The following is a 15,898-nucleotide window of genomic DNA, read 5'->3' on the forward strand; positions in this document are numbered from 1 at the left end:
ATCAGCGCACCAAACAGGACAGTAGCAGAAAAATGGCAGGCTCGAACACAGAAAGGCCAACTCTACTCAACTAAAAAAACTAAAAGACGGGGAAATGGCATCTTTTTTCACAAATCATGGTTTCGTCTCAACAGCTTAGGTGCTGATAGCAATTTAACAACTGAGTAACAGGTACACACATATCGGACCGGTGCTTCTAGAAGCCTATATGGTAGTCCCAGTGCTCCACCTCGACTATGTCTTAATCATGATACATAAGCAGAAATCTGATGTAGAATTCTAGTTAATAAGGAAAGAGAAATTTCCCTTATCTTAATCTTTTTTTAAACACAGTACAAACAAAGTCACTCACATACACGAGCATACACTCACCCCTATGAAGGCATGCACACACACGCTACTCCTGTGAGCACATCCTAGAGACAGAGCCGTCAAAACATCTTGAGATTGACGAAGTCACCACAGGCGCCTCATAGTCAACGGAACGTTTCCTCCCACTGAACGAACATCGTCGGAAAGCCTGAAATAAATCTAGGAAAATGTGAGCGCCAATGTCAAGTCTAGAACTTGAACCCTAGTGGGCTGGGGATACTACTATCCTCCAAACCATCCAACCACTGGTTGGTGCGCTACCATATCTTAATCTAGATATAATTCTTAGCACCAAAAACAATACAACCCATAACTTTATCTCATAGAACTCATTAAATGGGAGCTATTTTCAATACAACGGAAAATCAGAAAGATCCAAAGATACTTTTTACACTTGGTTGTTGAGCTATCCCGTAACCCCTCGTTTAATCCCCTCCTGTGCGATCGGGGGCCAAACCCTAGCACCCATCTGTCGCCTCCTCCTCCCTTCTCTCCCCCCTAGTCATCCCCAGAAACGGTCGTCGGGTAAGCCCGCGTGCCTCTGGTGATGAGGACAACAGGGATTTGGCCGTAGCGCTGCTGCCTAGAGGGGCAAGAGACATGATATCCTCCTTTTGTGGTCGTTCATACCGGCTGTGACGTGTTGCTTCGGCAGCAACGCAGGGATGCCTGATTGACATGGGGTGTGGCCTGTCAGTGGCGCATGGTCCCCGGAGCAGCAACTTTGCTCATGGCGACTGCGGCGTCCCCTTCGCCAGGGATGACGGGCTAGGTGGCGGCTCCTTGTAGAGGTGCTGGTGGTGGCGGGTCTCGGGAACCCGCTCCCGGGGACATCGCCGGAGGTGCGTGCCTTTCAGATCTTTCTCCGAAGATCTCTGTGGCCGCATTCCTGAAGCATGCTAGACCTCGACATGGGTGGCTCGACCAATGCAAGCACAACCGCAGGCTCCTCCTCCTCCATCAGCCTGTGGTCCTCTACCTCATTCTCCATGGGCTCAGACTGCTCCATCTCCTCTTCCATGGGGCCGGACTTCTCCCGCCGACGTCATAGATCAAGTTGAACATGCAAAAAACATCGCCAGCTGCAATGGCCAAAGGCCCTCTAAAGCGAGACCTACAAAGCGAACGGAGAGGGTGACTAGTCTTTGTCAGGTCAAAATTGCGTGTAATAACAAACTTGTAGGAAATGTAACCGCCTCAAGCAAAGGACCAAAACAAGCCAAACACACGAAGGCCACGACAAAGGCAAACCGACATAACGCCTCCAGGCAAATGGCCAGTAGCCAAGATACCTAGGAAAATGTCTCCCCACGGCAGCCCAGCGGCCTGAACGACCCTCTGCACAGCCGGGTAGGCAAACAACTGTGTAGCCGGAAAGACCAGGCAAGCGCCCCCCCCCCCCCCCCCCCCCCCGCCCTTGCCAGGCAACACAACCTGCTAAACAACCCTCCGCCCAGTTGGCTGGGCACACCATACGAACGCTGGGTGCCTTATCCCACATACGAACATAAAATGCATGTGGCTGGCTCTCACGAAACAACACATGGCCAGATGACACGACGCTCGGCGCCCGACTCGCTAGGGCAGAGTACCCCGCTCGGGACAGAAAGACACAACATGACCAGGCCCCTCCGCATCCTAGCGGCCTTACTCCATGCGCAAGTTGGCGGTGCTACTGCGACATACACCCCTCCTATCACGAATGGACCAAACACGGCGTGGGGTACCCTTGCCCGAGCCGTCCGGGCAAATCGGACGACTCAAAGAGCACCCGAGAAGACCCGGCGGCGCGCCAACCAGAAACAGGCGTGGGGTTTACAACCCAAAAGGCGGGCCTGACAGGTCCATCGCACGCAGGACTGCGCGGCTGCCAACGCTCGCGGTCGCGATGGACAACGCCCAATGGTGGTGGCCCCGGGTCGCCAGGGTCTGAGCCGTGCGGGCAGATCGAACAACTTGAAGAGGCCCTGAGAGATCAGATGGCTCAGAGAGGCCCCATGAGATCACATGGTGCAGAGCCACCCACACGAGAGGGACATCATGGACAAACTCGGAGCCACCCAAGGATGGTGGCCTGGTGCTCACCGGACAGTCCACCCGTCATGGACCCTCCAGCCGGGTCGCCCGGGTCCGAGCCATCCGGGCAGATCGGACGATCCTGAGGGTGCCCGAGTGGCTCCCGATGCAAGCCACCAGCAAACAGATGGCCATGGGGTGCTCTGGTCCACGAGGAGCCTAGGGAGACGGGTACTCCAATATTCTTTATAGACGTAATTACTATGCACTCTAGTTCTTGCTCACAAATACTCTTGTTCCAATTCACCGTCACAATTCTTGCTTGGAATCAAAGGTAACTTGCTGCCAAAACACAACAAACCTTTATAAGACGCAAATGAACATTTCATCAGTTCTTTGTCGGATCGATACTACCAAACGAAGTCTGTTTTAATGAAAACCCTAATGTTCCCTAAATTCTATGAACATTTTCTGCATATCGACGATTCGCGAGATAATAGCTATTATTCTTTTCAGTTATTATTTTAAGTTAGCCACCATGGTGAAATTGGTAGACACACTACTCTTAGGAAGCAGTGCTTAAGCATCTCAGTTCGAATCCGAGTGGCTGCATTCTCTAACAAGGACACAATAGATTAGAAATCAATTCAAAATTTGCAATTTTGTAATGCTTCTACTTCCGTGCTACGCTTCATGAGAAAATGGCAATTTTTATAATAAGATCATTACATGGAAGTGATAGATGGACATACTAATGAATACGACCAGGATAAAATAACTGGCTCGAGCATCTAATGGAACGTCCATAGTGGAAATCACAAGCCCACGTGCATGCATTTCTCTCCCTATAGCTTCTTTGCTCGAGCCCTGCCCGCCATGGCTTAAGTGCACGCATACATCATAGGCATGAACGCATGACTGCCTAGACTTGCTCGACGTGGGTTGCCTTGTCAACACCCCCCTTGGTCTCGTCGCTGGCGCATGCCAAGCTGTTTTCCTTCATCAGCGGTGGCATCCCTGGTTCGATGGGATTGTGTGTGTTGAGCTCGATGGCAGCCGCTGGGCCAAGCTTGGAGATGTTGACCACATGCTCGGGCACCTTGACAGCATCATCATCGTCCACCTGCTTGGGCGCCGGTGTAGGTGTGGCGTTGCGGTAGAGGGTGTAGAGCCCCATTTGAATCACACCGAAGGCAAACCCAAGAATGTTGGGCAGCTACATGCAGATCAACACCAACAATTAAAGAAAAAGGAAAGTTGAGTTATGATGAACTGAGATATTTTATTTGTGTTGTTCACGTACGGCAACATATTTGTCCTTGATGAGGAGGCCGTAGAGGAACCAGACGACTGCGCTGACGGTGAGGGAGACGGAGAGGGAAAAGGGCATGAACTCCACACTCCGGGTACGCACCACAAGGCGCTGCAAACGTCAAGACATAATACACTTGTAAGAATCAATCATGGATCAACAAACTAACACTATAGAGGGAGGATGCTCAGTTTCTCACGATAACGCTGAGGGGCGCGACGAAGACGCTGACGGAGAAGCCGACGCAAACCCACCCGAGCATGACGACGCGCTTCTCGCCCTCCGACAGGAGCAGGGTGAGCAGGAGGATAAGCCCGAACACACCCACATTCAGGAGGAGGAGGATCTTCGCCGTGAAGAGCTGCATCCATGCGCATATTTTTCATGTTAGCCACATGCATTTATCGCATGGATCAAATAATATATGATTGTATGCATCAATCGAGCAGAGGCAAAAAACTATCCTCTTTTCGAAGGAAAAATGTGCAGCTGAGGTGCCATCGAGTACCTTGGCTTGCTTTGGTGCATAGGTGAGGTAGATGATGATGTAGATGGTCTCAATGACACAGCCGGCGGAGTTGATGGTGATGAGGAGGCACTCGTCAGACTTGAGCAGCGCGTAGTAGATCCACAACATCGCGCTGAAGAGCGCCACCACGTAAGGGACCGACTGGAACCCCTGCGTCGACTTGCTCCGGTAGATCCGGTAGAATGTCGGCCTGCATATCCCGTGCCCCCATGCACCATTAATATCTCATGAAACTAAGCCAGAGAGAGAAACGATGTTGAGTGTCATCGAGAGGCTTACAGTGGGGCCAGGTAGGTCATGAACGAGATGACGTTGCCTGCAAGAAGCAAAGTGGTACATACTACAGTTAGCCAGAGATAACAAGGAGACACCTGTACATACGTTACACAATCCCCACTTAATGGCTAGCTTTCTTGTGTGGGTGACGTCGGTGAGGTGTCACGCTACACCATAAGCAAATGTGCACCTCTTCTAGTTTACACAAAATAATTAATAAACGGAAGAATGGATCACTACGTCTACACAAAAGAGGAAGGATCACATGCATCCGCGGTGCAATCCGCACTAACTAGCTATATTGGATGCTCAGAATACTACCACGCGTGGAAATATTGGTTTTGGCAATGATCTATTAGTTCTGGCAAATCATATTTAACAAATATGGAAATACAATAAAAGGCCACAAGTAAGAACTCTTAAAAGGTAGAAGTTTGAGAAGCATCTATTGATGTGGACATCAATATACCTAGGAGGCCAAAGGCAAAGGCCCACGGGTGCTGAAGAGAGAGACCACCCATAGCAAGATCTTAACTACCTTTGGAGTTGATGAGGAGATCACAACGAGATAGTTCTACCAAGCTAGCTAGTTAGGATGATTTCTCTCCCGTGTATAGATGGTTCAATGGGAAGAGAAGAACTGCCAGCCTACTACTTGAGGTTGTTGCTTGAGAGCGTGAAGGGAGCTTTGGATGGGTTTATATAGTGCTGGCAAGGAAGCTTATGCCTTATGGCGTGTGACTCCGGTGGCAAAAACAAACTGTCCCTGATCAGTCACAGTCATGGGGCCACATTAAACAAAGGACAAGATAATCATCACAATGGATGACACAAAGTACCTACCTTACACTCTTTCTCTCTCAGTTACCTCTCTAATCCCTATCTTACACTTCAAGTTATCCTAGATAAGGGCAACCTAGCCATACATGGAGAAGCCAAAGAGCTATAGCAGCCGCGGAGCTGCAAAGGATCACATGTGTTTTTTCCGAACCGATCTTGTGCCTTGTCCAACTCTAGCTCCTGTAAATCATCAGATCAGATACAAACCTTTTGTTTTTTAGGAAATACCAAGTATACCCCGCAAAAAAGGAAATACCAAGTGCAACTCGCAGGTGATAGTTACTTCAAATCCACTGATGATAACATTCAGCAACAATTACTTAACCACGACTCATATAATTCTGTGTTTTTTGGAGCTTGATCGAATTTCAAGACAACAGCTGGATTAGTTTTTCTTGTTGATGTTCCACCTGAAAGTTATCAAAGGTTAAATGTGGCAGTGCTCTCGCGTTCGGGTGACTCGGGTGGCAACTAGGGTCCCCTTTGTCCGTGAGTAATGGCACCTGCTCGAAGGAGGATGCCGTACAGACAAGTAATCCTCCCATGATCATAAACTACCATGTCACCTTCACCACCGACGAGATCACTTCAGGCACCACACATCCCTCTAATTCCTTCCACGATTCTATGTGCAATGTAAGATCAGGGTGGTGCATTAATCATCAACATTTGACGTTCCCCGTGGAGCCTGATCCGATCTCAATCAAAGCCCGATCAGATCTTCTTGTTATTCCACTTGTCGGTGAGGCGTGTGGCTAGGACTCAAGCTACCCCCTAGGAGGTCGACCTCAACTGATCCCCTGACAACAAGGAGTACGCAATAAGGAATAAGACTATATGATAGTCCAACCAAAGCCATGACACTCCCGTGGTCCATGTCATGGTCTTCCAGCTCTCCAACACGAGTAAACTTTGCTCGGAGCGCATCATCCCTGCTTTCTTAGGTACCTATGATTTTTCGACCAAATCGGCCCCCATTAGGGTGGAGACGCAAACACCGGATAAGGATTCGGGCCAGGTCGCTTCACTAGAGGACCACACCCTACCAGTCCCGGTCCGAAATTGATCAGATAATCACGAGAGAACTATTCGTCACCTGCTCGGATTAGCAACAGACTGGTTCTCATGTTAGAGGAGCCTGGAAAGTCCCCCTCGGAACAGGTCGTGCCCCACCAAGACAAATTCCCGCATTACTTTCATTTTTGGGATCTCTAATGGTTTGGCCCTAACAAGTTGACCTTGCACTTTGTGTGTACCTTGACCCTGTACCTGTTTTCACTATAAAACGGAGAGAAAACCTATTTTATGAAAAACTTATCAACAAGTTTTAATGGCTGACATATCACATGGTTTATAGTTTGTGATAAGCTCCCATCTTTCAAAGGTTATCTGGCACGCGCACGTGAAACAAGATTATCTAGCGCGCATGTGAAACATGCAATGTAACAAGTAACGCTAGGAGTTATCAAGGTTACTTGCAAGATTGCATACATGAATAAGGTCTCAGTCACGAGGCAGCTGAAACAACACGTACTACTACGTACCAGCTGTAAGTAGCAAGTGTCTGGATCCGTTAAAAGTGGGCATACGCCAGTGCCATCTGCTTGCTTCCATGATCGATGTTGGAAGGCTTCGGGCACGCACACATAAACAAGGTGCCTAATTACTTCACCTTGCTTCTTGTGCCTTTCCTTGCATCCATTTTCCTAATCCTGAAATGGTTTTGTACTGTATTGAAGAAATTTAAATTAAGAAGATGTTGAACATACTACTTCCTCTGCTCATATTTATAAGTTTTTTCTTATATCCTGGATCAAATCTTGAAAACAAAATTACTAGTGAAATATGAGAGAATACTAATCAAATAATATACTTTTTATAACATATACACCGTGTTTAATTAGTCATACTGATCGACAAAGTTTATGCTAGAATATGGAGGAAGTATATAAGGACACTGCATACATACGGTAACAAAAGCTTTGACGCTTTCACTGCTTTTTGACCATGGGTCGATACATCGATGTGATCTAATTAAGGGGCATCATGATCATGATTGAGTAAATAACAGTCCATTGGAACTTGGGAGGAGCAAAGAACGGTTCTCCAAATTTTGCTTTTGCTTTTGGGAAAAGTTATCTGCTCTCTGTTGGTGAATTAAGATATGCTGCGATCATACGTTCGCCATCTGGTCAGAAACACGGCCATGAACATTATTTCCCCACATCTGATGTATTCTAGGAGTACTTTCTACTAACAACAAGGAACTTTTTTCGCCATCTTGCTGCGACGTGCGTTTGCCATCTGGTAAGAAACACGGCCATGAACGTACTAGCTGATATACGTTAGTATTGGAACGTACTAGCTGATATTGGAAGAAAAACATGGAGTATTGGGACGTACTAGCTGATGCCATCTCACACTAGCTTACACATGGTTGTCAAAAGTTGAGACACTGACATGCCAAATCAATTTGTTTTCCACGGTTTAGGCAACAAGGTAATGCAGTTAATCTTTGTACAACTCGATATTGGCCTGCAGAAGTAACATGGAAATTTCTTGCGTCTGACCTTTTGGACGCACTTCGGAGCCATCGCAGCCGCTAATCTTCGATTAACTATTCTGGCAGAAAGCAAAGGATGGTCGAGCAGTAGCTGTTTTTTCCTGTCCGGCAACTAACATAAAAAGGCATGGTTTAAAGGCCAAAGGAAAATCCCTTTTCAAGGAAGTATCATATATTCACTGCACGTCCAGATTCACTTCGTCGGTGAGCTAGCTAGAAGAATTAAACCATTTTCCCATCTCAACAAAAGCAGAATTATTCCAAGTCAAGACATGAAGAAGAAGATGCTGGACATGAAGAATATTTTTCTCCAAGGGATTTGTGATCGTATACAAGGGTGAGTGGGTGGGAGGACATGAAAAAAGAGAAACCCTTTTTGCCTACTTGGTTGATTGCCGTTCCTTTTATCAATGCATGTTTACGGCTGTGGTCTGAGATTTGCCTTTCCACGGTGTTTTTTCCTCACGCGTTCGTTGATGATTTTCCTAGGCAATTTAGTCGCCACTTGCATATGAACTTCCTACATCTCGGTTTACTGATTCTTCTCGTATGTTGTGTCATTTTTTTACTATAGACTTAACTAGCAAAATATGAGGTGTATGTCGTAAAAATGTATTGTCGGATTTGTGCTCGAAAGACGTTCTCAGCAATTCTACTTTCTGGCTTATAACTTATATATTGGTAGTTAAATCTAAGGTGAAATTTTGACTCAAAATATAAGCGGACTATTATATCCAGGCAGAAGAAGTGCTCACCTCCATCAAACTTATTCTACAGTGATCCTAGCTATACACCTCAGAGAAAGGGATTCCAATACGTGACGTACGTTATGAAGTCACTCTGAGAGGTTCAGCTTTAAAAAATATTCCAAAAAGTTGAGTGCCCTGTAAAGATTGAATAAAGGACTGGCATCATGGCCTCATAATGCCAATAACTAAGATATTAAGAAAAGGTAGTGGAAGATATTCCAATGGAAGCAATGTTGCACGCGTACAGAATTGCCATTTGGCATCTTCAGACAGGTCCGAGATTGTGAATAGCAACGTAAATCTGATTTCCTTGTAGGAAGGCACGTGAACCGCTCCGAGGCAACATCCGGGAAATATCTCAAGAAGCACGAGTGCTACACCAATATCTCAACAAGTTTATCTCAGGAAATAAGGGGTAAATGATTGGCTGCATAACACTGCGGATCGGCCAAGGCGACGACAACGGTGGCAAGAATGGACTGAGCCCAAGGCGACGGTGCCGACGGAGGTGCCTAAGGTACTTAAGGATCATGGTGGGTGGGTGGGTGGGTCATGGACGGGGGACCAAAGCAGAGGTAGAATGACAGAGCAGGTGCATCTCCAGTGTGCCACAACGAGAGGCGGCATGGTAGTGACACCGGCCATCGGTGGCAAATTTCAATGGTTAGGCTGGCGCTGACCGGTGGGCCACAATGAGGTAGATGGTGAAAAATGACAGCAATAATGGTAGAGTCTAGCGGCGGCTATGATACTGACTAGATCTACAGTTGTTGTTCTCCTCATCCCCCTTTCAAACAACATAATGACATCGGGTGGGGATCTCAAAATTCAATTGTGGGGGGTAGCTCCGCTATAGCCGACCGCGAAAACACTCTATCCCCCCCCCCCCCCCCCCCCGGTCGAAGCTGGATTGATATTTACTTGGTAAACCAACCAGAATGTTTTATACTAAACCAGCAACGCTTTATTTGTTATGCACTGCAGGTTCAGTGTTTAATTCGAAACACCGAAATACCTGCAATAAATCCAATAGAATGCAAGAACCCACGCAAACTTTAGGACTTGGACGTGTGTAGGCAGGTTCTTCCACATCGATTCTAACTAATAGAGTTATGTTAAGTTCAGGGTTCAGTCCGTTGGAACATACATGCTGAAACTACAGTCCAGTATAACTTATGTACACATCAAACTACATTTGTACAGCATGTATGCTTAAAACTAGGTTATTTTAAAAGGGCATATTTCTTCAACACCGCCTTTTTCTAACAAATATTTTCTAGCGTCATTATTTCGCAGATAGGTATATCAGCACAAGCCTTTTGTTTGGGATATATGTGCACTGGACAGTCTTTAGTCCACTAGGAAATAATTGAATGAAAAGCATGGTTTCCTTTGTAGCAGACAATAAAAAAAGATGATCATGATTTAAAGCGGGCGTTCTCCAATGTTAACAGAACATTTCGGGACTGATTTGACCCCCTTGGTGGGCTGTTTTTATGTTACTACAAGTTAAAAATGCAATGACTAAAGCTCAAGTGTGAATAGAGTTGTGTAGGAATGGTCAAATGCAAATCTTAGATTACTCAATAAAAAGACTATTCATGTAACAACATGGTCGTTCTAGTTTAGCAGAGGGATCTATATTCCTCACAGGTAAGGTTTGCATCTGATCATATAATTCTGATTCTACAAATTAATAGTGAAACTATCAGATCATATGGGATCCGTATCCTGAAAAACATTACCCCTATTTATTTTTATCAACGTCATGCATAGTACCTGTTATCTCCCATTGTACCCTATCCTGAAATATAAAGTTAGGATGCTTTTCATAAATGAAAGGGGAAACGAGGGGGAGAACAAATTAGAATGCCCACTTTTGTAGAGTATGTTGCAATTGCTTGCACCCATCAGCGATTAGTGTTATCACAATCGCCTAACGGAAGTGCGTTGGTCCTGTACCACCTTTATATTTCTTCCTGTCACTCCAAAGTAGCCATACATGGCTTCTAATCACAATCAATGACGTGCCAATGTTTGCCCAAATCGTACACTAACACATTAATTACCCGAAACACATTTAGCCAAAAGAGAGGGTACATGAGGGATACTTATATGGCCGGGGGACATGGATTGTGTTGTGTGTATCAGTAATCTTCTGGTTGCTTTTTTGCATGATTTGGTTATCCACGTCCCTTTCTGTAATGCCAAACTACTTTTGCAATATCTTGGCCTAGATGCTCTAACTTATCTGCCTTGGTTTGTCTTCTGATCTAGGCATCCTTGTCTGCTCGCTGTTTACATATCATTGTGATATTAAACATGAACTACTCCTATATTTGTGGGAAATTTCACTATGCTTGCTTCTAGCTACTTAGCAAGTTGTGTTGAGTGTTATAGGAAGATGATGTGATATGAAAGAAGGTCGCCTCAAGAAGAAGCCAAGCGCACATGTTTTCAAAAAAGAGGATCAACTCTTTCCTCTCCTTCGGTTGATACAGACGACCATATATTATTGATTATTCAACGATGCCAATAAAACATAAGAGCACATATATGACGAGTGCATCCAGTAGGGTAGCATCCATCGTCGCCATGTTCAGCCATAGCTTGACCCCACTCTGCACACCCCGTGCTAACCACTAACACCACTCTTCATAGAAATCACCCCCGAGGAGAAATCGAGCCTTTCCGAGCGTGCAACAATCATCTCGGATGCCTCTTCCTTCCATGTATGTTGCTAGCCATACAAGCCTTGTCTTTCTTCTACTTTTCCTTAAAACCCACAATGAACCTTGAGCACCTGATCATATCATCTCGTGGCTGCCCTATGTAGGCATAGACCCCTCAAAATACTCTCTAAGAGCATCTCTACTTGTTCCCCAAAACATTAAAACTCCTCAAATTTAGACGAGTTAAATTTTGTTACATCTTTCTCTTTGCTAAAAAAATACACATGGATCCCATGTGGAAGTATATCTCTCCCCTTCTTCCCCAAATTAGCAGCGCGTCTGCACCCTAGATGCATGCACCTACAGCTTAAGCCCTGCCGACTCCTTCCAATTCACCGACAATGCCAGCCCACACTACTTTGTCCTCCACTACTTTCTTCCCTTATTTCTCATCCAAGATCCCACACATCGATAGAGGCTCTACTTCAAATGATGTGGCACTATCCTAACCATCATCATCATCGCCTTCTTTGTCAACCCCGTGGTCCACATCATGCTCCGCCCCCACAAGCCCATCTTCTACCTATGTGACAAGTCCATGCTCTTCCTCAATGATGACATTGTTGTGGACCTAGGTGAAGCAACTCAGGCGACGGAATATCTAGAGGAGCTGGGATGAAAGACGTGGTTCTCAGGAACATCGAAGGCACTATCGAAGAGGAGTTGATATAGAAGAGCGACGACGAGGGTGTGCATGATCGATGTGCTCCATTTGTGGTGGATTTGGGGGTGCCAAATTTTGATAAGTGTGTGGTTTTAAGGAGTTAGTCCTCCAATTTTTGAGGAGTTAAAGGATTTGAGTGAAGAGCAAAGTGGGGCTTAACGCCTTAAATAAAAAATTAAGGAGTTGAAGGGTTTTAAGGGAAGGGGTAGAGATACTCTAAGCTTCCTGGCCACACTCCACTTCACCTCAATCTTACTTCGGCGCAAGGTATCGAGACTAGAAGGGATGCATGACAACGCAAGTTTTAGATCCAACTGGTGGTATTGTGTACCACTTGGGCTAGTTAATGAGGGCCCGGGGCTAAAGGCCGAGCGGGCCGGATGGTCGATTATCTAAGAGTTTGAGGCTCGCTAGCAGCGATTTTAATTCCATTTCTTTATTTCAATTATGCAGGAAAATGAATATAGCTTATATAATTGCTAGTTCAATTCCAAAAGAATCTAGAATATTTTTGTAAAATTAAAACACTATTATAGATCATAGGAGAACATTTCCATCCCATATGCATGTTTTAGTAAATTCATTTTATTTTTATAAAGCTATTATGGCCTTAATATTAATTCCCAAAAAATATCTCTAGGATTTAAATTATTCCCGTGAATTTTCAAAGACGCAAATATGTGTTTGAGACACATCCAAAATGCTCAGAGATGACTGTGCATATGAGATGATTCTATTAACATCCTGGTGAAAATTTGGGATGTTAGACGTGTGTTGTCCAAGATTTAGGCCATCAACTAATGGCACTATGAATTGCTTTTGATTTCTGCAATAATGTAGTGTGCTTTTTAGACCATTGTATGTGCTAAAGCACTGTGGAGGATCGATGTTTAACTATAGATGAACGAAAAGTACATTGAGATGTTATGTTTTCACACGATGTGATCCACCCTTTTAGCAAAGGTGTCATCTATCGTTTTACATACGTACACCTGGATGGTACCGAGCCCTATAATTTTACATATTCACAAAGATCCCATCTCTACGGATGTACCAAATTTGTGCACCTTTGTTTCACACATATTTTGCTACAAGCTTTTTGGCTTCATGGGAGTGCCTTTAGTGGGACTTTGAGCTCACATGCTGCACAGAATAGTACTATCAAGAAGAGCAACAGACAAGAACCTGAGGAGAATATGCACCAATGTGAATTTTCTTGGAAGATGATTTGTGCTAACATTATGAAACTCTAGGCGGGATTGTGATCAGAATTTTATTGTTCTTTTTTCTGTACTGAGGGGGTCTGACTCATCCACTATGCAGCGGATGTACCTTTTATAAGCTTTTGAGTTTTGAATCCTTGTACTAGGAACTCAATGGATACCTCGCATGGAATAAGTAAAAGATGATAGGAAGGAATCGAGATTAGGCACTCAATCTTGAAATGCGTTAAAGAATCAAAGTGGATGACAGGTGCTTCGCTTAGGCTCCTCCAAAGGAAAATGCGTCGCTTAGGTACAACAAAACTGGAAAAAGGGTTGCACCAGAACTCAGCTTGGTGCTTAGCTTTTAGATACTAAACTCAAAAGAAAACTTAAAAACACAGATGTACAATCACACATGCATTGTACTACGTGGGGCCGTGTACCAAGGTGTCTTACATGGAACTACACTAAAAAATTATATCTAGGACCTCTAATCCATCTGCAAATCATTTTCCTTAGGTGGTTTCCTTACAATGAGATCTTTAAAACTACATCACTCACTAATATATTTTTACAACTTTTTCCATCAGTAGTTATCAGATCGATGTCACTTACATACAAGATTATATTCACTTGAGTTATGAAAGTATAATAAACATAGTTACCAGGTTCCAGAAGGTCATCTCCAAGGTAACTAGCAAGAGAGAAAATATCTGGTAACTAGGAATGAAATGATTGGGTATCTCAATGTGAATAATATGGCAACCATGTATTATAAATCTGGTAACTGGTGGCAACATTTTTTTAAAAGATGCTAACTTGAGAACTTGTATAGACACCCTCCCCGAGATAAATTCGTCGTGAAGAAAGCTCGCTAATAGGATTATTAGTTTGAAAGACAAATACATTTTTAAATGGTTTTTGTTTTTTTTGGGGGGGGGGGGTGGGTTAAAACCTTATTTTGATTTTCTAACCGAATCATGGATATATATATATATATATAATCGAATTCTGCACAATCCCAAAATGGATTTTTTTTATAAAAACGACTAATAGACATTTTTTGTAAAGATGAGTTTATGCACAGAGGGTCAAAGTCATCGAAGAAAAGGATGCCTTGCGCGGATTTGCGATGTCGTCTACCTGAGGACAAGAAGGTGAGGCCAGCACCTTGTCGGATGATAGCAGGCAGTCGCTAGAGAAAACGGTCGATGCATTAGTAGTTAACAAAGGTGGTTGGCATGGCGGGGTCCAGGTTCGCCAGAACCCATGTATGGCATGATGGTATTGTTCTTCTCTGGCGAGGCCTCCAAGAAACAAGGTGGTGATAGTGAAATCGGGGGATGGTGTCCCAAGGTGATGGTGAAATCTGACAAGGCACTGATTGCCGCGCCCTAGAGTGATCATGTGGTTCATGAGGATGTCGGTGACGGCAACCATTGGAGGGTTGAAATCCTCTAGTGAGGCTAGTATGAGTAGTCGGGGCTGCGGCATTAAGGATGGCAAAGGATCAGGTTCGGCCCGGGTAGAACAATATCAAACCCATATCCGAATCCACGAGGACATTCTTTGCCTATCCATGAAAAAACCCACAGGCAAAAAATTGTGTCCATGTCCAAACCCGATGGATATCCATCGGGTCCTATCAAACACGTATACATGATACCTTGAACATTTACATAACACGGCACTCCATTCAAATAAAGACTCACATTCTCTTAAAATGGCATTGCACAACTGCCCAGCATTAAATATGTTTTCAGATGCTCACAAAATAACATAGGAGAAGTGCACCACATGAAATAAGCTCTCAGATTCTCATAGAATGACATAGCAGAACATCAAATAAGCATAAGTACGAAATTTTCAGCCTTAGTACCTCACAGACATAGGAATAGCCCAACATAATTTCTTAGTCTTAGTTCTTACAAAATGACATAGCAATAGTCCAACATCAAATAACCACAAGGGTATAAAATTGTATCCAAATTCTGTCCTTTCGGGTCGGGTATCCGCGGTTATCCATGTCCGTGGATAAAATTGCCATCCTTATGCGGCATCACTGGAGTAGGAACTGTGTGCTGTGAGGTTCCTCTATCGGGGCGAGAGAGGCTTTGCGCCTCATACAGAGATGCTTCTTCGACTATAGGAACCCTGTGTCCTCCTGAATAGGTGACGCTGGTGATACACGCACTGAACGTTGTGCACCGAGCTTTTCCGGTGTTGTGTGTGATAGTGAACATGAGATCTAGACGAGAGGAGGGAGAGAGAAACTCGATGTGAACTACATAATATATTTTCTACTTTTATTTTTCCATCAAACTCGATGTGAACTGCATTACCAAAAAATAGAGAAAACCGGTTTTCCTAAAAATCCTCCACAAAACTCATTTTCTAAAATGTCACATTTAATTTTCAGTATCCAAACAACCACTAAAGCCAAGGAAAGAGTAACTTTTTCACAAATCATGGTTCCTGCTCAAGAGCATAGATGTTGTGAACATCGCCTACACAAGTGGGTCGTAAGTTATCAACTGAGGAGCAAGTACACTCGTTCAAATAGTTACCGATAGAAATCTATTCCCTTCATTTTAAATTATTAGTGGTCTAGGCTGTTCTAAGTCAACTATTTTAAGCTTC

The 15,898-nt window shown here is 44.4% G+C and overlaps 1 protein-coding gene across 2 annotated transcripts; it reads right to left on the bottom strand.

Moving 5' to 3' along the window:
• Positions 1–3,078: 3,078 nt before the first annotated feature.
• LOC125515305 (bidirectional sugar transporter SWEET14) lies at positions 3,079–5,165 on the bottom strand. Of its 2 annotated transcripts, none has more exons than XM_087526659.1 (6): positions 5,044–5,165; positions 4,509–4,545; positions 4,209–4,419; positions 3,900–4,061; positions 3,692–3,811; positions 3,079–3,604 (listed from the first exon to the last, which is right to left on the bottom strand). In XM_087526659.1, exons 2-6 carry the CDS (start codon positions 4,526–4,528, stop codon positions 3,311–3,313), a joined length of 807 nt encoding a protein of 268 aa, XP_087382785.1. In that variant the 5' UTR covers positions 4,529–4,545; positions 5,044–5,165; the 3' UTR covers positions 3,079–3,310. The 2 variants fall into 2 exon arrangements, with proteins under 2 accessions (XP_087382785.1, XP_048536708.1); XM_048680751.2 differs by having other exon boundaries at positions 4,975–5,165.
• Positions 5,166–15,898: the final 10,733 nt, after the last annotated feature.

Source organism: Triticum urartu, chromosome 6A (genome assembly GCF_056163025.1).
Source record: "Triticum urartu cultivar PI428250 chromosome 6A, HENAU_Tu73, whole genome shotgun sequence".
NCBI lineage: Eukaryota > Viridiplantae > Streptophyta > Magnoliopsida > Poales > Poaceae > Triticum > Triticum urartu.

Bases quoted from the DNA above. Each gene is read 5' to 3' on its own strand.
- LOC125515305 (XM_048680751.2), bottom strand. From the start codon at position 5,026: ATGGGTGGTCTCTCTCTTCAGCACCCGTGGGCCTTTGCCTTTGGCCTC. The intron at 4,546-4,974 runs GTATATTGATGT...TGCTTCTTGCAG, and splicing joins CTTTGCCTTTGGCCTCCTAG to GCAACGTCATCTCGTTCATG. The intron at 3,605-3,691 runs GTACGTGAACAA...ATCTGCATGTAG, and splicing joins TCAAGGACAAATATGTTGCC to CTGCCCAACATTCTTGGGTT.